Source organism: Lissotriton helveticus, chromosome 10 (assembly GCF_964261635.1).
Source record: "Lissotriton helveticus chromosome 10, aLisHel1.1, whole genome shotgun sequence".
NCBI lineage: Eukaryota > Metazoa > Chordata > Amphibia > Caudata > Salamandridae > Lissotriton > Lissotriton helveticus.
Window position 1 is genome coordinate 182,361,192 of NC_136071.1, and position 24,206 is coordinate 182,385,397.

Sequence of the window (24,206 nt, forward strand, 5' to 3'; positions counted from 1 at the left end):
TTGCGCAGAATAGCGAACCAGGAGGGCTTGCAATGCCCCACATGACTTCTAACCACGGGTCCTACTGAACTGCACCTTCAATCTGTCGCCTGCCCTCCGGGCCACTCTAGCGCCACACCCCTACCTAATCTGGCTCCCCTCCCACCACACCCACGATGGCCCGGGACCAGCCCCCCCCTCCACCAGCCCCACTTGCCCACCTTAAACCTTACAGCCGAAACTCCTTCACCATCATTTTCCCCCCACTCCTCTCTACTAAGCAGCGACGCACCCTCAAGCAGAAACTCATTCGCAATCACAAAGAAACCCTAATCACGGACATCTACCACTCGGCCTCCAACGGACCGACCAAGATGGACCTAATATTCCACACTGAACGACCAGAATACTGGGTCTCCACGATTAGATCGCGGATGTTCATCGCCAAAACAACTTCCACTCTCCACAGCTGCAAACTAACCACGACTCTTCCGTTCAGATCAGCTGGCAGAGGCTACATAACCGTGACCATCTTTACCAATGGCACGGTCCTCATCCAAGCTAACAATGAGAACCTGGAAGCTTTCGACTCCATATTTCCCACACTTAGGTCAGCCCCTCCCACCCTCCCCATCCCCGCCTCTACGCCGCCTCCGACCACGACCACAACTCACAGTGAAGTCCGCGATACTCCCTTCCGCAACCCCTACCCAGTCCGTCAGGCCCCCCCTCCCCCAGTAATACCTCACCCTCCATGCTCAGCCACCCAACATCCGCAGGACACTCAATCCCCCTCCTCCTCCCCCTCCTCCCCCTCCTCCAACCTCCTCACCTTCCTTAACACCAAGCTACGACAGCCTCCTACAGCAATCACCCCCACGCCAGCAGGCTGCCTTCAGACAACGAGCCACTTCCCCTCAAGTCTCCCTACATCCCTCAATCCACCCCTGTTCAAGCACCCCCCTGTCCTCCTCCCTTCCTCCCCCCTGTCTAAACCCCCGCCGGACCCTCCCCTGAACACCTCCCCCGTCCTTCACCCTATCTCCCAACCCACCCTGAACACCCCCCCGTCCTTCACCCTGACCCCTATCTCCCAACCCACTCAGAACACCCCTCCGTCCTTCACCCTGACCCCTATCCCCCAACCGACCCTCTCGAACCCTAGCACTCTCGGACCCACCGCGGATGCCTACATCCCCTTCCTTGAGGCCATATCAAAACGGCTCGCAGCCCTGGAAAACCAGGTCAACACTATCACCCATGGTCTTTCAGAAATCATCTCTAACCTTGGAATAGTCTGTAATCCCCACAAACTCTCCCCCCGGACCTCCCCCCACGTCAAAACGTCCTCCATTTCCTCTCCCACTCCAGTGGGCTCAAATCACCCGACCGCCAGGCCCCTTAGATCAAAAACTCCTATGTCAGACAGGGAAGCAGCCTTACTTGCCGCCACTTATGACTCCTCCCCTGCGGAGTCACCCAAATCTAAAATTCAAGTCATCACAGGTCACCGGAAAGACCGACCCATCGTCAATACACAGAGATTACCAGTCCTCACCGCTATACCTAGAGAGACTTAAGAGGGAACCACCAGTAATCAGGAGAAATTCACCAATTGCCTCCTAATCAACTGCAGATCGGCTTCTCTACACGCAACGGACCTAGCTGAAGCCATCCTCACACATGACATTGACGTTGCGTTCCTCACGGAGACTTGGCTTAATAAGACATCCCCTCCCTGCCTAGACATGCTGGTTCCACCTGGCTTCTCCCTCATCTCCAAAGATAGGATTGAACAACGAGGAGGTGGGGTCGCTATCATCCACAAGGACAGCTGGAGCATCACAGAAACCGCCTCCTTCGAGTATGACTCCTTTGAATGCCTATCCACTGTCATCAAGACAAAAGACAATGACTCTCTACTGTGCCACCTACTCTATCACCCCCCGGGCAGAAATAACGAGTTCGGAGACCAACTATCAAACCTGATTGCACAAGACTCACTGGGCGACTCCAAAAACTTAATTCTTGGCGACCTGAACATCCGGTGGAATGAGACCCACAACCCTCTAATCAAATCGCTATCTAGCCTCCTTGACGAGAACAACCTCACCCAACATTGTACTGAGGAGACTCATTACAAAGGAGCCACACTGGACGCCATCATTGCCCAAAAGAATTCTATCACGGTCAACCACATACTACCAGTTGACTGGTCAGATCACCACATGATCTTATTCCACATCAATCACCCCATCATCTCGCTTAAACCTCCGCAAGTCCCGCCTAAATGGTCGAGAAACCTCTCCCAAGTACCCCAAGACATCTTGGAAGGTCAACTAAGCGCTCTTCTTTCAAATAACACTATGCACCTCTCGACCAACGACCTCGTCGACCACTACAACTCGGGGGTAGTCGCCATACTTGACAATCTAGCTCCTCTAAAGCTCAAAAGAAACCGAACCACTCCATCCAGAACCTGGTTCACTGCGGACCTCAACGCAGAAAGAAGAAACCTAAGAACCAAAGAAAGAGAGTGGAGAAACAACCCAACCGCCATTCTCCGCCTTCAACTAAAATCAGCCCGTAGGAAGTACAACAACCATATCAAAAACAAGAAATCCAGCTTCTTCTGCGAGGCATTGGTCAAATCCAAAAACAGACCCAAAGAACTCTACAACATAATCAGTCAACAAACAACAAAGCCCCTGCCCTCAACCCTACAGGCTTCCAAAGAACTCTGTGACAACTTTGCCAACTTCTTCATCGATAAAGTCCAAAAAATCGAACTATCTCTAGACATCAACAACCCACACCTCCAGAAGAGCTACTCGACCTCCCCAGTGGCACTCCCATCCGACTCCTTTCCCTCCCCCTGGCTAAGCTTTCGCCCCGTCCAGGAAACTGAGATAATCGCGCTGATCTCGACCGCCAAACCTTCAGCACACATCTCAGACCCCATCCCCCCATCTTTAATCAAACAAATGAAGCTTACCTTAGCGCCCATCTGGGGAAGAATCATAAACAGCTCCTTACAAAGCGGTGTGGTCCCCGATTGTCTAAAAATGGGACAAGTCACTCCTCTCCTGAAAAAACCCGGTCTCGACTCAACTGACTTGAACAATTTCAGACCAATATCTAACCTCCCTTTACTCTCGAAAACACTTGAACGCTGTGTACTCCTGCAACTGACGCAACACCTGGACAACATCAATCTCCTGGACCCCCTCCAATCTGGCTTCAGACAAGGCCGCAGCACTGAAACTGCGATGTTGAACATCATAGACGACATTCACGGATCTCTTGACGCTGACAAGTGCTGCCTCCTCATACTCCTTGATCTCTCAGCAGCGTTCGACACGGTGGACCACAAGCTCCTCATCATGACTCTTCAAGAAAGAGCCGGCCTTGGCGAGGTAGTTCTCAAGTGGTTTTCCTCCTTTTTACACAACCGTTCGCAACTAATAAAAATCAAGAACTTCACCTCCATTACCCAGCAAGTCAACAAGGGTGTCCCTCAAGGATCGGTGCTCTCCCCCCAGCTCTTTAACATCTACATGGAACCACTCGCTAAGTTACTCAGGAACGCCAACATCAACTTTCACCTCTACGCGGACGACACGCAGATTTACCTGGAAATCTCCTCTCTTAAAGACATCCAGAGACTCAACGATGTCCTAAATGAAGTTCAAGACTGGCTGACAAAGAATCACCTGAAACTCAACCCCGATAAGACAGAAACACTCCTCATCTCAAACAAAGAAGATAACCCTCAAATCACCGAGTGGCTAAAGTCGATCGATGCTCTCAAGGGTAACCTCACGCTAGCCGACTCCGTTAAATCCCTGGGCTTCACCTTAGACCCTAAACTAACCCTGTCAAATCACATTAAGAACTCGTCGAAAAGCGCTTTCTTCAACCTCAGACTTTTGAACAAAATTAAACCTTACATTCCCAACAAGGACCTCAAACTAGCCACACAATCTCTAGTTCTATCAAGACTGGACTATGGGAACTCAATCCTAACAGGCATCCCCAAATCCCACCTGGCTCCACTAAAAACAACACTTCACGCGGCAGCAAGAATGATCACAGGCTGCAAAAAATATGATCACATCTCCCCGGCTCTCAAAGAACTCGAATGGCTCCCTGTGGAAATGCGAAGTACCTTCAGAACGGCCTGCCTAACCCACAAGGCCCTCCACACCGGCAAACCGGAATACCTGGCTAACAAGCTCAAAAAAGCAGGCCAAGCCAGAAACTTGAGAAGCTCTAATTCCCTGCTGCTCAAAAACCAGAAGGAAGAGAACTGCGGATTGCTCTTTCTCAGGAAATGCCCCCAAAATATGGAACGCCATCCCCCCGCACATCAGAACTCTACCGTCCTATGCAGAATTCAAGAGCCAACTTAAATCCCTGTGCCTGATCCGCTCCCTTGGTTATGGATAACTTGGAGCTGCAAACGTCTCAGAATCCATGCGTTATTGTTGAATCCAGTACTGAGAAGCCCTGCTGTCCGAACTTTTCTTCTTTCCAAATTGTCTGTCGCCGATTGCTTTTATTGGGTTTGTTTCATGTTGTTCTCTTTTTCATGCCCACTACTGTGAAGCGCTCTGATACCTTCGGGTCTTGTTAGCGCTATAGAAAACTTCTAAATAATAAGTCTGAATTAAAATGAAGGTGAATGACAGAAATAGAACTGTCAGCGGCCTTCAACACTCAGCGTACTGCACTTGATGTCAGAATGGGCCTGAATGGCACATTTCTAAGCGGATTCACATCCATTCAAGAGAGTTGGAATCAGTACATGAAAATAGCGGACTCCATCTCCAGCATAACCAATCTTCAGCAGAAAGCCCCACAAGGCTCCATTCCACTTCTCCCACATTATTCAGTAGATAATTGAGCTTTACCTATCACTTATACACAAACAACACACAGGCCCATCTGAAAATGTAATCTTCGGAAGACCTTTCCATAGCTTCATAAATAATCATTGGGATGACTTCTTCATCTAAAGCACAACACACTGAAAACTAATTTTCTGTCCTCCTCGCACAATAGCCACACAACTGCTGAAAAGTGGCTTGAGGAAAGATCACGGCTTGACAGCAAGCCAAACGTATACTTAACCTTTTTTTATGTTTTATATTTGGCACAAACGTCTACCAAAGGCATTAAGAGTGCCTATCGAGAGCACCAGATAACATTACCCAGGGTCAAATTATTTTTAGGCATAGGAAGATTAAGTGATTGCTCAGAATAACAGGATGTTGAGCCAACTCAAACCATGTTCCAGAGTCAGGCTAAATCTCTACTTTAACACTGTTAAAAATCACTAGGTTCCATCATAGTCTAGTCCAACACCAAAACCTCAGCACCACATCAACAAGTTGGCCATGAGAGCCCAACTTCAACTAGTGCTAATAAATGGTCAAGTGATTTATCCCAGTACTTCACCTCAAAATAGTTGTTAAGGCCCAAGTTCTGTCGAGGCTAGGTTATTTCAATTCCCTTGAAGGAAGGACGTGCATGCATCTGATCTCTGGAGAGCCATGATGAATGAGAAGAGCAGACACTATCTTCTTTGAAACGCTCACTATGAAGAAATTTAGAATAGTGAAACAATCCTGTCAGGAAGCACCCCCAGACTTTGGAATTACTCCACTACAGACATTGGCATAATTCCTTCCTTCTACACATTCAAAAAGGAACTGAAAACCAACTATTCAAACACCTCTTCCAACCATTGAACTCATCCTCCCATTCAATCCAACCACCCTACAGTCTTAGCGGTCTCTAGCCCTAACTGAGCACAATCATTCCCTGTCAGTCAAACCCATGCTTTAACTTAATCTGACTCTACACATTTTTGGCAGCACGCTCTAAATGTTGCCTATTTGAATTTCATAGGTATAGCTTGTCCTATGAGTATTTTGTCCTATAAGCACATTTCCAATTTTCAGTACTGCCCACCACCGTGCTCCCTTCTTATTCATGTGCCTGTATTTTTTGTTTGAGCTATTTGATTTTGATACCTAGTTAATCAGAACTTTGACAACACATTGTAAAATAGTTACTGTGTGAACCCCTCTGATACCAACCGGTTTTGTCTGCTCTACCCAAAAACTGTTAAATAAACCAAAGATAAGTGATGTGGGGAAGTCATTATAAAACTGGGCGAATGTACTCAAATTTGCTGAAGCTTGAAACAAGATTTCATTGACTGAGGAATGATATCGAATTGGAGATGGAAGTACTTTGCTTAAAATCATTTCAGTTCTCGTGGCTAGAGATGTTATGGGGCCGTGACAAATCTGAGATACAAATCTGTAGTTTAATTTATTTACCATGTTAAAGTTGAAACATCGAATATGGTCAGTTTTGGAAGTTGTAAAAGCAATGTATGGGAATCCAAAATATTGTGTGTGTGTCAGAAATGTTGGTGAACAAGGATATGCATTCCTGAATCATGGATTTAGTAAGGGTGGGTGCAAGATGAATTCAGCTTTATTGGGTGAGTTTCAAGGACGTGTACATCCAGCACCAGTTAGTGTTGTGAGTGTCCATGTAGTGATTATCACTCACTTTGAAAGTCTTGAGATAAAGCATCCTGTTATAAACACATTGGTGAGTGATGTTTCTCAGGCCTGACAATAGTTTCATAAAGATTCCATGTAGAACAAAACTGTGTTGTTAATTCAAATGAACCCTATGACCTGCCACACATTGGTCATCCACACTATATGCTAGATACTTCCAACTACTTAGTATAAATGTGACTATGTCCTGTGTTCTGCCTGATAATCCACCAAGTTGAAGGAGTAGAGTTCAAACTCTAGTGCTATATCCTATCAAAAGCTGCTGATGGTTTAAGGAAAATTAGCAGGGTGACCTATCGTATTCTGATAATTGTTCACCACCTGGTGATTATCTCTTGTTTGTCTGTACTGCATTGAGGAAAAGAGACTTGGTTGTTAATCACAATTAATTAAGGTTATTGGATTAGAATATTGGATTAGAGTTTAACATTTTCTAATTGGGTTTATGGATTAGATTTTAGGCTGAATCAAATTAGTGACAGTGTAGATTCCGTTATCAGTACTGTTTTAGGATTGGTGTTTTTAACAGTGATAATTTGCAAAGTATGTGATTGAATTTGAGTCTGCACCATACATTTTAAAAAAACGAAGTACCCTTGATTTAGTTTATATGCATCTCCTAATTAGTACAAATTCTTACCTGTCATGTTGTGGGTGCGCATCAGAACTTGACCAATGCTTGTATGCATCCAAGATGGATTTGTAAGATGTTTACAGGGAATGTTGCTCTTTTAAGTCGTTTCATCCATGATTACTAATCTCCTGGAACTCCTCACTACATTTTCTTATCAGATTACTAAATCACCAGCATGCTATGTAACCTGTTTAGTAAACTCCTTGTCTCATCAACATCAAGTAGGATGGTAGTCATCCAAGAACAGGGCCCAGTATTAAATTCCCACATGTATTTTTAAAAACATTTGTTATGTTGCAGTCTTTCGTTCTCCCAGTTGGTCCCCGTCCTATTCCCTTCCATCCACTACATTCTGCCAACCTCCATAAGCAGTTAAAAGTTCTGATGCAATTACTGCACCATATGATTGAGGTGATTTTTACATTGCCTGATTCTAGAGGGTATTATCTCACAGCACAGAGCCCATTTGTCAGGACCTTGTTCATCCGGTTTCAGTTATTGATGGTTCCCCAACTCTACAATGCCCACTGATTCATCTTCAAAACATTTAACAAACAATTGTTTTTGCAAATCCTAGAACCTCTAAAACATCTGAGCTCTGCTATGAATTTCTCTTGCCCACTTCTTTATCAGTTCTTTTTCTCTAAACATTCTCCAACATCACCCTGGCACGTGAGGTAATTGATGTTTCTAGTAGTATTTGCTTTATCTAAAATAGCATTAGCTTTAGTTTGCACACGTTTAACAATGGTGAGCTTTTTCATTTCAACATCCTATCTTGAAGATGCAAAACCATTTCAACAAATGATGCTATAACATTAAAAAAACTAGTTGTTTACCTTTTGTTTTCAGCTTTTCCATGGTAAAACCATTCATAGTGTTTGAGATCTCCTGACATGAGCAAAGTGTTTCATACCTGCATTTCAGTGATTGTTTTTATTTTCCACCACTAAGTTAAGACTCTAGTAGCTAAAGCATTTTCCAACTGAAAAGCAGAATCCTTTTTTACACGCTACAAGGTTACAGAGTATTTTCGAAAAATAAATATGCCTGCATTACTCATAAAGTCCTCCACCAAAACTCTCCGCAGTACCTCTCCAAGAAACTCCTAATTGCAGGCACCACACGACCCCTGAGAAGCACCAATACCCTCCTCCTAATCCCACCACTGCATAAAAAGAAATCCACACAATCGTGCTCCTTCTCTGGTAATGCCCCTATTATCTGGAATGCCCTCCCAAAAAACCTGCGCTGTAATCCCTCTTATTTCAGCTTCAAAAAAGACCAAAAAATCCACCTCCTCAATTATTACTGGGGATCATAACATGTGACCTGCACTTGATCTCCAATTCACCATGTTGTTTTAGTTCAGTACTATTTGTCCATTCCCTGAACATCCTCTACCTAATTACTTGATTTGTATAGCTCTTGCCCCTGTTAATCTATTTGATTTGTATATTTCACATTTTCTTTTCATTATCTTTTATCTACTTGTATGCCATGTTTGGCCCAATTATTATTGGGGTCCTAACCTGTGACCTGCCTCTTTTTTCCAATCATCATGTTATATTTGTTCAGTAATATTTGTCCTTTTCCCCGAACATCATCTTCCTAATTACTTGAAGTGTACAGCTCTGGCACCTGTATATCTAGCTTGTTTTGTATATTTTACATGTTGTTTCATTATCTTTTTATCTATGCTTTATATTATCTTCTCATGTAAAGTGCTCTGATACCTCTGGGTCTAGCCAGCGCTGTATAAAACTTTAAATAAATAAAATAATAAAAATATAGCTTTGACAAGTTTTAAATAATCTTCATAGTGTAGAAGGGCATGAGCAGGAAGGATTATGTTGAGAGTTTGGTAAGGTTACCCTGCTCAAGAAACGAGTGTCTCCTGTAATCGCCTTTCCTCTGTACCTTTTAGCTGAAAGCATTGGATACTGTTATGGTCATGGGCTTGATCATGGGGATGTTATTCATTTTGATTTGTAAAATAGAATCTTTTTCTGTTTAGGTGGGTGAGCAAACACATTAAGAAGCCCATTCGTTCCACTGTGCTTAGTTTAGACTGGCATCCCAACAACGTTTTGCTGGCAGCTGGATCCTGTGATTTCAAAAGCAGGTAAGATAAAAACAAATTAGACACACAGGTAAATGTACTAATGTTTCGTGTTTCAAAAATTGTAAGTTGTGCATTCTTTGTGTTTTCACACTGGCTCGATGACTGTCTTTTGAGGTATGCAGTTTTTTGGGGGGGTGGGTTAACGTAGAATTGAAAAATCATATTTGAGACTTTGGCAGTTGGCCACCTAACTAGAAAAGTCTGAGAAATTATGGTTGCTGACATTTGTGAAATTTGCCAAATGTTGGTTAGGGTACCCAACATTTAACCGCTAGCGGGTTTTCCCGCTGTGCGCTGAAATTTGAAAATCGCGCGGTTTGTGACAAAGCCAGCTCGTCATCCGCGTAGCGCAGGTAACGCCCATGACGAGCTGGCTTTGTCATCCGCATCGAAGGGGTTAAGTAAAAAATGTCAGTATTTAAATATCCCTTTTAGCATGGGCGTATACAAGGAACACACTAAAAGGCAGTAAATAAAAACTGTCCGCATCACATCTCACTAGAATTCCTTGTGCAACAAACAAGCATTTGGCAAATCCAGTGGGTCTTATATTTAGCAGAGCCAGTAGGTCTCAATACCTTTTTTTTCTTTCTTTTATGCTGTACAGCATCTGGTGTGATGACTTAGCGGCAGCATTATTATTATTATTATTTAGGGGCTTACTAAAGCGCACTGTGGCCAAGCGGCTTCCTGGCGCTGAGAACTAGTACCTGACTCTACAAAGCATCCAAGAGGGCTAGCAAGGGAAAGCCTGGGAGAAAAGGAAGGTTTTCAGGGCTTTACAAAAAGGGAGGTAAGTGGGAATAGAGCGAATAGAGAAAGGGAGACTGTTCCAGTATTGGGGGGCAAGAACCGAAAAACGGGTGCCCCCTGTTCGGGATTTACGGAAGCGGGGTACTTGGAGAAGAGAGAGAGTTGAAGAACGAAGGGTGCGAACCGGGGTGTAGGGAGTGATTAAAGAAGTGATGAAGAGAGGGGCAGTGTGGGTATAAGCCCGGAAGGCTAAACAGGCCAATTTAAAAAAAGATCTAAAATAGACAGGGAGCCAATGAAGGGACTTGAGTATAGGCGTGATGTGGGAGGATTTTGGAAGGTGGAAAATAAGACGGGCTGCCTGATTTTGAATGGCCTGTAACCGTAGAGTTTCGAAGGCCGGTATGCCCACGTAGAGGCCATTCCCATAGTCAAGGCGGGAGGTGATAAGGGCCATAACTATGGATTTGAGGGCGTCCGTGTAGAAATACCGGGATATTTTTTGAATGAGTTGGAGGGAAAGGAAACAAGATGAAACAACGGAGCTAACTTGGGCATGCATAGTAAGGTCATTGCTGACCTTGATGCCCAAGGTGCGAACAGAGGAGACCGGTAAGGGGGGGGGAACCAAAAGAAGGGGGCCAACGAGTAGGGGACCAAGGATTAGAGGGACCACCCGTGAGGACAAGCTCCGTCTTATCCGGGTTAAGCTTAAGATGGTTAATGCTCATCCACTCCGAGATAAAGACTAAAGTGGAGCTAAGAAAGAGGGGGGAATCAGAAGAGGAGGAAAGATCAAAGACGAGTTGGAGGTCATCCGCGTAATTGTACATGGAGACCCCCTGCTCGCGGAGAGAAAGAATAAGAGGATAGATATAGAGATTGAAAAGAAGGGGAGAGAGAGAAGAGCCTTGGGGGACCCCACACACAACTCGGCGGGGGGGGCGGAGAAGCCTGAAAGGTGGACGGCTTGCGACCTGCCTTGAAGGAAGGACGCTAGCCAGGAGAGTACTGCTCCCCTAATGCCGGCTGCGCTGACACGGTCGAGAAGAATGGCATGGTCGACCGTGTCAAACGCAGCCGACAAGTCGAGAAGCACCAGGGCTTGGGGAAGGTTGGAGTCCGCTTTCCCCTTGAGTTCGTCCAGAACAGCAGTGATCACAGTCTCCGTAGAGTGGCCTGGACGAAAGCCCGCCTGATGGGGTGCCAAAAGGCAATTTTCCGCGATGTATGAGGAAAGGCAAGATGTTACGTAGCTTTCCAAAATCTTCCCCAAGTAAGGAAGGAGAGAGATAGGCCGGAAATTAGTGTGAAGAGAAGAATCCAGGCCTGGTTTTTTAATAATGGGGAGAACCATAGCGGTTTTAAAAGAAGCAGGGACAGAACCGAGAGCCATTAACATAAGCACAGGTGCACCATATCACATTTGCAACGAGATCAGAATTTGTTCCACAAAAATAAATAGTAATGTCCATAAAGGTCTTGTATGGTTGATTCCTTTATTTTTTTTCAAATAGAGAGAAACGAACAGCCGACGCGTTTCGTCCCTGAGGGGACTTCTTCAGGGCTGTATTGACATAAAAAGAACATACAAGACATACAATTAAAATCATGTTCATTATGTAGCTCAGCCGAGCGACAATAGTTACAAGATTTAAAAACAATTTGATGCCTGATATACTACACATATTTGCTACATTTAAATGACGAGAATTAAGTCGTCACCCCAAACCAAGGGGGAAACACAGGTGCCTGGTGTAGTTAATAGAGCAAAATTTAAAACTTTTAGCATTATAATTCATTTGTTGACTGTGTAAATATCATCCAAACACCTAAACACAAACTAGATTAATGGTTTAATGCAAGCGAAAGGGAAGATCTAAAAGGAAAGGGGAGAGGGTTAATGGGAAAAACGAAGGAGGCCACTAATAGATGCCTTTAGAGACTTTATTCACATTATTCTAATGTGAGTAAAAGACCAGAACCTACCAAGTGCAAAGATGAAATTCTTAGTGGTGTAGTCGATCATGTGGCGAAGGCACAGATGTGTGGATCCCTGTTGGGAGTATTGCAGTACTTGGGGCTGTGATCCAAACCTATTTTCAACATGAGATTTAAGAGAGGGGGATAAGGAAAAGTATGTTTAGGAAATTGATAAAGATCATAAGAAGGGAGAGAGACAACCTAATGAACCTAATTGATAAGAACAATTACAAACTAGGAGGAGAACACGAGTGCGTCATTACATGCGTGAACACATATTGGAGACCCTAAAGGATACAGAGACCAAGTAATCCTCATAAAGAGCGAGCCACTCGCGTTAAAATAAGCCTGAGTAGCCAAGAGCTAGAATTATATCGATTTTATCCTTCCACGTGGATATCAGAGCTAGGCTTGCAGGTATGCTGTAAGGGAAGAAAATAAGAGATAACCATTGCATTCAAACTTCAAAATACTGGTTATATCAATAATCCAATATGAAGGATTATGGGATCGGCCCCTGCTTTTGAAGCACTGATCCAATTATCAGAGAAAACTCCCTATAAGGGAACCCAACAATGCCCTAAGGGACTTGATGGGTTTTAAAGTCATAGAATAAAAAACTGTTACCTTTCAAATTGGTTAATTATAATTTGTTCTTGCGGAGTCTTAGGCGGCATGGAGAGGTCCCTGGTGCACCATCCAAAGGTTGTGCACCTATATCTAAACAGAGAATCATATTTGTATAAAAAGAAACCGAAATAAGGCCCCATAACTGTATGAAATTATACAAGATAAACCTATTTACCCGAATATTGAAGGAAGCATCTATAGTGACTAATATAAGAATGAATTTCAGGCAACCTCTCCTCAAGACTTTGGGGTAGTATAGTGTGTCCAAGTTGCAACATCCACAGGTTGTACACCTGGACCTGTGAAGGGGGAAAGGCAAAGGTCACCTAGAGGGTACCTAACCTGGGTCATAGAATATATTACGCATGTTAGGATAAAACCTAGTTACCTGAAAGTCAAAATATTGTCCTCAATGAGCACTATTAAGAGTATCTTGGATAAATGCTTCCCAATATTCCTCCTGTGTATAGAAAAAATAATAAAGAAGCAATCAATCTATATCAAAGCAATTCAGAATCTCGGAGAGACAACATCCCAGTCATATATTAAAGTTTAGTCGGTTAATTGATTAAAGGACCCTCCCATCCCGTGAAGGAACTCTTGAAACGTGCTCGACAATAGCACGTATATGATAAGCTATATACGTCTGTCCATAAGGAGAACAAAGGCTCAAAGATTTGCAGTTGTTCAGTATGAAAGAAAAGACCCCAAGGATGTCAAATGAACCGTCCAGAAGACTTTTAATACTATATGTGTCCCCCATCTGAGAGAGTCTGGCCCCATTCACACAGCCCTCCCGAAGTGCCATAAGCACGCAAGTTGAAGGTGAGACGGCAAACCATGCGATTAAGTAGTGAGCTTACCGCAAGTAAAAAGTACTCCTGAAGCGTGTTCCATCAAGCCCCTTGGCTTCGACCCCCAGTCCGTATAGCACCTGTTGGTGAGGAGCCCAGAGTGGAGTACTTGTATTTATACCCCATTTAATTGCTGAAGTAGGCACACCTGGGCATAACCGAACACGTCGCGCAGGTACCATCAGGACACTGCTTCGCCGGCCGCCATCTTTAAGGGGTGTCCATACCGTGGAGTCCCCATTGGTAACCGGGGTAAGGGATAAGCTATATATATATTCCCCATTCATAAAAGATAAAAACGATCATTCTTATAGGATACTTCAATGATAGAAACAAAGAAACGTGTTCTGGTGTAAAGAGTATGCCTCTGGGAGACCCGTATGGTTGAACTCGATTAGGTTTGGCGGCCATATTGGAGTGGTGATATGGATCAGGGAGGCGAAATTATGGAGACACTCAAACATAGTTACGGAAACACGTAAACATAATAAGCGGCCTCTGGGGGTACTGGTAACCAGGAGTATGAACGGATGCCATGTTGGAAAGGTGTTCTTAGCGTGCAGTCAGCATACTACCTTCCAAATGGGAAACCTATATGTATATAACCCAAACGGAGATAAAATAGAGATAAATTTCTTATAAAGAAATAAGTCAATAGATAAATAAGCTGTCTCGTTGAGCCAACGAAGTGTTAAGCAAAGTAAGAGGGGGGGCAGGACAGCTAGTGAAAAGAGTTTTTAGGATCCGAGCCGGAGCACAGTCGGCCGGGGAGCCGGACTTGACTTTAGAAAGCAAGTGAAGGAATCTGTCAATAGAGATAGAGGGAAAATGATCCAGAGAGGAAGAGGGCAGTGGGAGGGGGGGAGTGACGCGGGGTTGAGAAACTACGGGGATGTTAGCTTTAATGTTGGCAATCTTGTTGATAAAATAATCATTAAGTGCAAGACAGAGGGATTGAGTGGGAACGGAGGTAGTGCTCGTGCGATCGGAGGTGGCAAGTTGCTGAACAAGGGAAAAAATTTCACGTGATTTGTTTACAGAGAGAGCAATTTTCTCTGTAAAATAATTTGTTTTTGCCAACAGGATTGCCTTCTTATAACTGTTGAGCAGAAGCTTGTATTTAGCACGAAGCAGAGGGCAATAATTTCTTCTCCAGTGGCGTTCCGAGCGCCTGAGATTGAGTTTAAGGTCTTTGAGCTCACTCGTAAACCATCTATGTGCGTCATGAGGGCGGACGGTTTTGACTTTCTTAAAAGGAGCGACCTGATCACAAGAGGAAGAGAGCCATATACTGATGGCATTAGCTTGAGATTCGAGAGAGAGATTCGTCCAGTCAGGCGCTGAGGAGGTCAGGGAAGACGAAAGAAGAGTGAGGTCCGTCTGGTTCCAGCTACGGGCTAACATGTCCTTGGGTAGGGGGGGTCTAGCAGAGGAAGCAGAAAGAATACTAAAGGAAATGGTAAAATGATCCGACCAAATACACGGGAAGATAGATGGAGGGGAAATTTCGCTGCGCAATGACCAGATTTGGTCCAAAGTGTGGCCTTTGACATGGGTGGGGGCTGTGATGTGAGGCACAAAATTTAAGGACTGAAGAGGGGCAGAAAAATCTTTAGATGCGGAATTTTCTTTAGGGTCATCAGGCCAGTAATTAAAGTCTCCGAGTAGGATGACAGACAAATTATTGACCGCCAGGGTGGCCAAAAGGTCCTGCAAGGAGGCCACAAACTGAGGCATAGGTAGGGGAGGGCGGTACATAAGAACAAAAGTAAGAGGATTTGTGAGGTTGAGGGACCGAGCCACGAGGTAATCCACATTGGGTATGGGTGGGTGGTCGAGAAGCTGGAATTTTTGGGTGGAACGAAGAATCATTGCCACACCAGCTCCGGTCTTACCGGCCGGGCGGTCCGCTCGAAGAGCATAGTAGGTGTCGGGAAGAATAGCCAGAAGGTCCGGGAGCGAATCTGCAGAGAACCAAGTTTCGGTGAGGAATAAGTAGTCAGGAGAGTCCGAGCTTAAGAGATTAAAAAGCTCCATTTGATGCTTGACTGCCGAACGAGTGTTGAGCAGGCAGGCTGAGGCGGCAAAGGTGAAGGATGGGAGTGAGGATGCTATTGGAGGGAGTGGAGGAGAAGAAGTGAGGCTGTGTGAAGAGGGGGGGGACCAGGGAAGGTGGGGCGCGAAAACACCAAAAGTGTCGAGACGCTGCACTAGTGGAGGGGAAAGCGGGCTGGGAATCATAAGTGCAGAGAGTTGAGCGGATGAGTAAACCAATGGACGAACAGGGTCTGTGGCCCCTGGTCGCGGACGGGCGCAGACGGGCTTGCCTTAGGCGTGCCTTCGGCGCGCCCGCTGCGCCCGTCCGCTGCGCGTACGGGGGAGACACATAATTTGTAGTAACGTTCAGGGCGTGGCCTAGCGGAGGTGGGCGTGGCTAAGGGGCGGCTCGCTGGTGGCGGCGAGCGAGGGAAGCCTGACCCGCTGCAGCGTCAACCTCGGCTGCGCGGGGGGCCACGAGGCGGGAGACAGGTCCCTGAAGAGGACAGAGGTAAGTTTTAAAAAAATGAAGACAAAATAAGGGGTAAAGGTTTAAAATGCAGGGCTTCGCTGAACTAGGCTCCCGCGGAAGGCACGGGAGAATCAGGTGTGTTGAGCTAGTAGTCAGCTCCTCCCTATAAGGAAGAAGTGGGCATGGCCTAGCGGAGGTGGGCGTGGCTAAGGGGCGGCTCGCTGGTGGCGGCGAGCTTGGGAAGCCTGACCCGCTGCAGCGTCAACCTCGGCTGCGCGGGGGGCCACGAGGCGGGAGACAGGTCCCTGAAGAGGACAGAGGTAAGTTTTAAAAAATGAAGGCAAAATAAGAGCTAAAGGTTTAAAATGCAGGGCTTCGCTGAACTAGGCTCCCGCGGAAGGCAGGGGAGAATCAGCATAATTTTGTATGCGCTTGCATGCGTCATGTATGCACATGCATGTAATCACAATGTGCAAAAGTGATCATGCATGCATATGTCGCCAAAATGAAGCCAATGCTTCTTTTTTTGATCAAAAACAGATCTGTAAATGAAAAAGAAAAGTATCACAAAAGCACTTAAATTTTAAAGTAAGATATAAAATTAAAACATTTGACTAAATAATAGAACTGCAGGGGTGGGGTGCAACAGATGAGCGGGTGGGGTCAGGAAGCAATGGGGAGTGTGCAGGAGAAGGGAAAAAGAGTAACACAGGAGCAACAATCTAGATAGGGAGAAGCAAACAAGCGAAAGAGCAACTCAGATGAGAACAGATTAACCACATATGAGACAGAACGATACTGTGAGCGGGGATGGGTAGAGAAGCACACAAGGGACACCACTGGAAAAGGAATTGCACTCTTGTGGAGTGCTTAAGCAAAAAAGAAAAGGTCCCTAAAAGTGAGTAGTGGAATGACACGTAAGGAGACTATGCTCCAGTGGTGGGTCAAACACAAGATGGGCAACACAAGTAAACGAATAAGATACAAACAAATGATAGTGTCCATAAAGCCAGCCATAGGTATGCAGGAGGCAGGCTTTAAGCCCACTTCAGGTTTTTGGTAAGATAACAATAGGTCTTTTTGTATCAGACAGCTGGGCAGTGTAGCACGCTCAACCTTCAAAGGTCCAAAATGATACGTGTAGGGGTGAAAGATGTTTCAGTGAGGTGCCCGTCGTTTTAAACTGCGAGTGTGTGAACAGAAAACATTGCACGAGTATCCAGAAGATGTGGTATGCTCTGTAATCTACAAAACATTGCCACTGATGGCAACTGTTGCAGGAGATATAGTTTTCGTATAGCACTATGCTTGTTTTTTTTAAAAACCCGATTACCTAATTTGTATCAGTGTTAGTAAGACTATACTTTTGTAACCTTAACCCCACTGAAACTAAATGTTTTTTAAAATGTAAATCAACGTATTAAATCAGTTTGCGCAGTGTTGCTAGACCTGAAAGGCATGCACACACGGTTTTTGTTTTGCTTTATCTTTGTTGCTTACTTGTAATGCCAGAGAAATCGAGGGAAGGCATTAAGCAGGTGACCATTAGACAGTGAATTAGGGGATGGCTTTAAGAGTCCCACGGTCTGACAGAGGGAACTCAGGGAGTCTGACTTTTGCATTTTCCAACATGACAGCCAGAGAGAACAAATGCTTCACTCTTCACAATTAGAAATTAAGTACACATGGCTAAGAATGGTCTATATTATAGTTCATAACCAGCTGCCCACTCAGGCCTGCAATTCACATTTTGGCTTTATCTCCTGGGTTATTTTATCCGTTTCTCTCGACTAGAATCGTTCATAATTCTAAATTACTCTCACTTTCATCTGCCACCCATTAGTGCACCTCTACACAAGTACTCTTACCTTTTGGTACTTCAGTGCACAATCAAGAACACTTTATCAAATTGGATTTATTTCACACACTTCATCTTCAGCATGATAATGTGCATCCATGCCTGCACGAATTCGTTTCGGGCATGAATTCTTAATTCAACCTTTTACTTAAAGTTTCATACATTATTCACACATCCCCTTCAAACATGTGTAACCTCGTTCTGCACTCGTGAGCACTTTGGCCCATGTGCCTTTCTTTACTCCTGTCCTTTCCATCCACACTTGCTTTGTCAAGTTGCAAGATACATAACCTGCAAAAGAAAGCCGCTATTTCATTCGAAAGGTGGGTCGGGTAATTTGTCCACAGTAATTCTTGTGCTAAGGCAAGTATTTTTGGCACACCACTATGGACTACAGAACTTTTTCTTCACCAGTCCTTAGAACCTTTCAACTGATAGATTGTTCCGCTTATTGCACTACAATGTTTTAACATGCATTTAATTTCATGCAAGTTAGTTGTTTCCCATTATCCTTGACAAATGTCACAGGAAGCTTCACAGAAGCATAAATGTGTGACATAAACCTCAAAATAGAAGCTGTGAATCGATCAACAAATTTTTCCTGAGGTTCACCCTAGTGGTAGTTAATCGTGGCCAAGGTATGCTTGTAAATCCTTACTGAAGTATGATCATGTCCATAATTCTCCATGACTTCCTTAAATCCGTTTTATTCTTGAAGGTTTACATATTCGAAATGGTGCCAAGTACTTATTTTTTTAGATTTAACACTAGCAACCTAGTTGTGCAAATGGTTGGACTTTTGTATCCATTGGAGCCACGAAAGGTCATCTTTGATTTTACTCTAGGAGACTGCTCCAATTGTGTCCTTAGTATGCCAAATGTAAATCCTTTCCTTCATCCTAATAGCACCGTTATAATTTACAATGCCATCTTGACATAAAACGTTTACCACTGCAGCACATATCCAATGGTGCATTGTATTTACTTGGCTGTTTATAATATATGAACTTCTTTAATGACTTCCTTTCTGCTTATACCTTCTGTGGAAATTACCTTGTTTGATCTGTGAGACTGCATGTTTGTTGCCATTTCCACCTGTGATATCACAACTCTCAGGAAAATTGACGAGAAATTATTTGTTTCTCATTCTAGACATATAAATTATTTGTTTCTCATTCTAGACATACAGTCCAAAATGAAAGTAGCATCCTGCATCCTAAATTAACACTTGTTTATAATATGTGTAGCCTTCTCGGCCAGTTGTTTGTTTTTGACAAATGACTTCGGGAGTTAAGGCAACAGGCTGATTGTGCCACTAGCAGAGGACAGCAAACTGCTCTGTATCCTATCTGAGATCAGGACCGTTTCTACCATTAGGCAAGACAAGGCAGCTGCCTAGGGCGGCAAAAGAGGGAGGGCGGCAAAAACCATGAATTTGAAATTCCCCTTGAGTGAATGGCCGCCAAGTCTTGCCTAATGATAGACACGGCCCTGCCCCTTGAGTGAACTGTCTTCGACCTCGAAAGCGCATTAGCGCCTTCTAATATTCAACGTGACCGTGACGTGAGGTGGTGTGACGTCACGGTCGGCGCCCGTGCGTGCCCGCTCTCGTAGGACCACCTCGTGGTCGCCTGCACCGCTCATCCCCCAAGGCAACGCCGCACCGACACCCAGACTACAGGTGAGGATCTCTTCTAAGGCGCGAACAGGTCTGCTCGTGTTGGCTGGTGCGTAGGCGTAGCCTACATCACTGGGGACTGCATGCACCGTCTATCTGCGCCCTGTGCCAGCCCACAGCAGCGCGCTCACGCTGGGAGCAGCTCAGCGCGAGTCGCCGTCGGCGCGGCTTTATCTCCCCTCAGCGTGGGGCTGGAGAGGCCTGCTCCGGCGGGAGAGGAAGGAGCCGGTGCAGACACAGAGCCACTCATGCCCCCCGTCTCTGGTGAGACTGCCAGCTGCCATGCCCAGGTCTGTGGAGACTAAAGGAGGCCAGCCTTATTCACGATAAGAGGCTTCCTATGGAGGTAATATCTATACATTATGTAAGACACAGGTGAATGGATGTGATGGGGTAAAGTGGAAGGCTAGATAAATTGGTTTATTTTAAGCCCTAGCTAGCGAGCAACCAGGCGTTTGTGCTTTTGTTTTTTGAGCGCCTAGGAGCTACAGTGTTCTTACTCGGTCAGTGTTCAGGGGCACGCCACCATGAGAGGCTGTGTTAAAATATGGTGCATCAGTGGGCGACAACAGACCAAAACGTGCGTGATAGCTGCTTAATGCTTTGAGCACTATCCCCGGGTCGCAGAATTTCGAGGCGCTAAGGGAAATATGAGAAGGTCACACCCCCATCCCCCAGTTTTTCCTGTTTTAAATTATAACAAATGGTACATTCTCTAGCACTTCACTTTATGCGGAAATGTCTCAAAGTGCGTATGAATATTTTACTTTGTAAAGCCCAATAAACTAGTTGCATGGGTCAAAATTGATCAGGCTTAACGACTACTTTATCCAGGTTAGAAAGTGATACACATTTTAAAGGTGATTTGACCTGTAGTGCAAGGAGCCTTAGCCAAATAGTATTGTTTGTGTATGCAAAGCAGAAGTGACGGACCGAACGAGACTGTGATATAAAGACACCTTTTAAAAGGGCTGATGAAATTGAGGAAGGTTCTTACTTAAAAGCATCTTAAAGTATTTGGTGCATGTGTTTTTAAAACATATTGGACACGGCGCAATCAGTCTTTCATCCCTTTCCTTTAATGTCTCGGGACAAACTATTTATGCTTACACAGTGACGTGTGTTTAAGAACTGGTAGGAATATCTTAGGGTACCTGTTCTCTCAAAATTGATCGATTTTATGTAACTGTAACATCGCCGATGAAAATACGATGTTCCTAATAGATAAGGGGCACCACAAGAGGCTAGAACGCTGACTCGCCATGCTGGCTGGCTTCACTGGAAATACATTTTGAGAACAATTACAGCATTGGCCTGTACCTGGAGGCATAGCAGGTGAGGTAATGCGGAGTAACACCAAGTTGTGTTGCATGGCGGATGTGGGGCTTGAGCATTGGTATCGTAAATGCTTTGTCCATGTTAGGCCTGAATACATTTCCATTCAAGGTATGGAATTGAGGTTGCAATTTCTTTGCTTGTGAGCAGTGCTTGAAATGAGAAAATAGAAGGGCAGGTATTCTGTACCAGAATACCTGTACGTCACTCTTGAGAAGTGCCGGTACTCTCCCTCTTAAAATAAACAAGCATTAAAAATGCAATAGATCTCGCCTTTCATTAAGTTAAAGCCATTTGCTTTGCTATACAATACCAGTAGCAAAGCAAATGGCTTTAACTTAATCAAAGGCGAGACCTATTGCATTTTCAATGCTCTTTTTTAATGTATTTTGACATTTAAGTGCCCGTGCCGAGGACAGGAAACCACTGGCTCTAAATAGGCACTCCCACCTAAAATGGTAAATATGGGAGGTTTGCAGCAGATCACACACGTATCCAGGCGCCTTGGTGCTTGTTTGACTACTTGGCACTCTCTGTACTTTCTCTGCCACCACACTATAGTAGATCTTTACTTTTTATAGGCCCCGGAGGTTCAATGCATTGCACTTCAGCCAGGATCTTCATTAACCCTCTCGCCAGGTACCATTATTCTTGAAAGATTGTTGTTTTATAATCAAATCTTCTGAATTTAGACCGATTTACATTTCAGTGTTGAGGAGAACTGGCACCTCACTTGTGTTCTCTATAATTCTCTGTGACAGGGATTCTAAGATACTGCAAGTTCGTGCACAATTGCTGGCGTCGGTAAGTGGCCGTGGGCTAGGGGGCAGGGTAGGTAGCAAGTGAGCTCTAGGAGAGTAGGGAAAGTGTCATGCTTTATTTCCCCTCTTGCCTCCACCTGCATTAATCACATTAGCAAACACAGCCTAGCCAATAGCAGAAGACATTTCTATAAATAGTTTCATTTCTTTTCATAATAAAGCTACTGCATTCAGTTTTAAAATGTCCACAATTCCCCTGCCTCCACACGCGTGGCTCCTATAAATGTAGCTGGGAGAGAGTCTGTGTAGACCGCCTCCGCCAACTAGCTGTCGGTGACCATTTGTAATGAGAGACTTAAAGCAGCGGTGTCCAGCGCGGCCACCATAAAAGTCGTAGCGCTCCTACAGGGCGGGGGTGTTAGACTCCTGGTCAAAAGCGATCCTTCTTCGGGACTGCCACAACTTTCTAGTACAGTTGCTTTCTCCTAACTGGACACTTCTATTTCTATTTTATTTTTTGGGGTTTTTGGGGTGTGCTTTAAGTTAGTCCTTCAGTCTTCACCAGTCAGTTTTGCGAGGGTATTTGGTGATGAATTATTATTGAATCACGTCCAAGTGTTAAATGTTTTTGCAGACTAGGCTGCTAGTTAGAAAATGTTAACTTGTTGCATTCACTCCCTAGTACTTGGTAACCAAGAGAGGTGGGCTGAAGAATAAATTAACTTAAATTAAATGAACTAGCCGGGATGACAGGGGGAGAGAGTGATGGTAGTAAAAGGGAGGGGGCGGCATTTTTCAATTCTCGCCTAGGGTGGCAAAACACCTAGAAACGGCCCTGTCTGAGATAATGTGAATATATCCATTCTGATTGAGGGCATTTTGAGCCACTGGTTAAAAAGGTACTGTTAACTATGGCACTCTTAATATTTGCATTTTTGACAACATTTTCCGAGCAATTCTTTTTGGTTGAGAAATAGGAATAGGTGCACAGCACAGAACAAACATTGACAAAACCAGTAGGTCTGAAAGAACTATTGGCTTTCTCAATGTATTTAGCCATTTTGTACACAAGCGTGGGTGCTGTTCAGCACAGCTAAAAGCTAGTAGAGTCATTACAGACCACACATTTTCAATTGAAATGACCATTCCTTTTGCAGAGACGTACAGTTTTACTGATAAAAGTATACAGGGCACAAGCGCTTGTTCAAATGTCATTACCTAGAGTATTGCTTTATTTTGAGCATATTAAAATATTTATTTCCCCAACACTTCAGAATTACAAAAACATTTGCTTCATTTGTGCTTTCCGCATTCCGATGTATTCTGAAATATCTGCACCGTTCATTTACAGCCATTTCTATTTTAATTTGTGCTAGATAAAAAGCCTTTCCTTTCACAGCAAGATTGTCATATAAATCAGTTAACTTTGAAGTCCGAGAAAGAAAACACCAAGCTCTATCGGAAGACCGAGCCTTACTTTTGACATCTTTCTTCGAATGCTCAGCAAATTTGACCAGAATAAAAATGTTAAGGCCTGTTTTATAAATGTGAAACACCCAAGATGATGGACGGAATGTTGCACAATGGCAAAACATTCACCCCCCAGTCACAGATCTGGTTTTAATCCATCGTTATTTTGCTCACCAAGCCACCCCAGTTCAGACATGGCCATATGCAAATCAGTCTTGACCCTGTGCCTCATGGGAACAGTCCAGACCGAACTGCCAAGCCATGTCTTCCCTGGACCGGAATCAAGCATTCTAGGACCGGTTTCTGGCTATCAGCCGCCTTCAGCCAGGATAGCTTGACTCCAGTGGCGTAGTGAGCACGGGACCCACGTCTGGGCATACCCTTCCAACATAGGGTGAACAGCAAAACACACAAGATGATGGACGGAATGTTGCACAACGGCAAAATTCAAGCAAGCCTGGCTGAAGACGTCTGAAATGCCAGAAACCGGTCCTAGGAAGCTTGTTTCCGGTCTAGGGAAGGCATGGCTTGGCAGTTCGGGCTGGGCTGTTCCCATGAGGCACAGGGTCAGACTGATTTGCATATGGCCATGTCTGAACTGGGGTGGCAGAGTGGGCTAAAGAACGGTGATGGATTAAACCCAGATCTGTTGACTGGGTGTGAGTGTTTGATTGGTTCAGATACTCCGTCCATCACCACCCCCTTTTGTACCGCTTTGTTTACAAGCATGAGCACTCATTGAAGAATACAAGGAACAGTGGTAAAAAGGCTATGCTCTACTGGAGGGACAAACTCAAGCTGGACAGTCTAAAACAAATAAAGCCATTGATAGAAAGCAAGCAAGTGTGAGATACAAAGCCAGTGGTAAGTAATGGGCGTAATGCATTCCAAGGAAGCTTTCAGAATGTCCCCAAGATAATTCTAGCAAACCAGACCGATGCGCAGCCTGGTAGGCTTTGACCTCTAAATGGCCATTTTACGTGAGGAATTCTGGATCAAAAGTGGGCCGTTACAGTTACCAGACTGGTTGCAATT

At 44.7% G+C, this 24,206-nt stretch overlaps 1 protein-coding gene across 1 annotated transcript in view; it reads left to right on the top strand.

The window, feature by feature from the left end:
• The window catches only part of ARPC1A (actin related protein 2/3 complex subunit 1A), a 156,162-nt gene that overhangs the window by 69,404 nt on the left and 62,552 nt on the right, over window positions 1-24,206 (top strand). Inside the window, exon 5 of the mRNA XM_078665051.1 lies at window positions 9,233-9,340. Coding sequence (XP_078521177.1) covers window positions 9,233-9,340 — 108 coding nt within the window. The remainder of the gene's footprint in view (window positions 1-9,232; window positions 9,341-24,206) is intronic.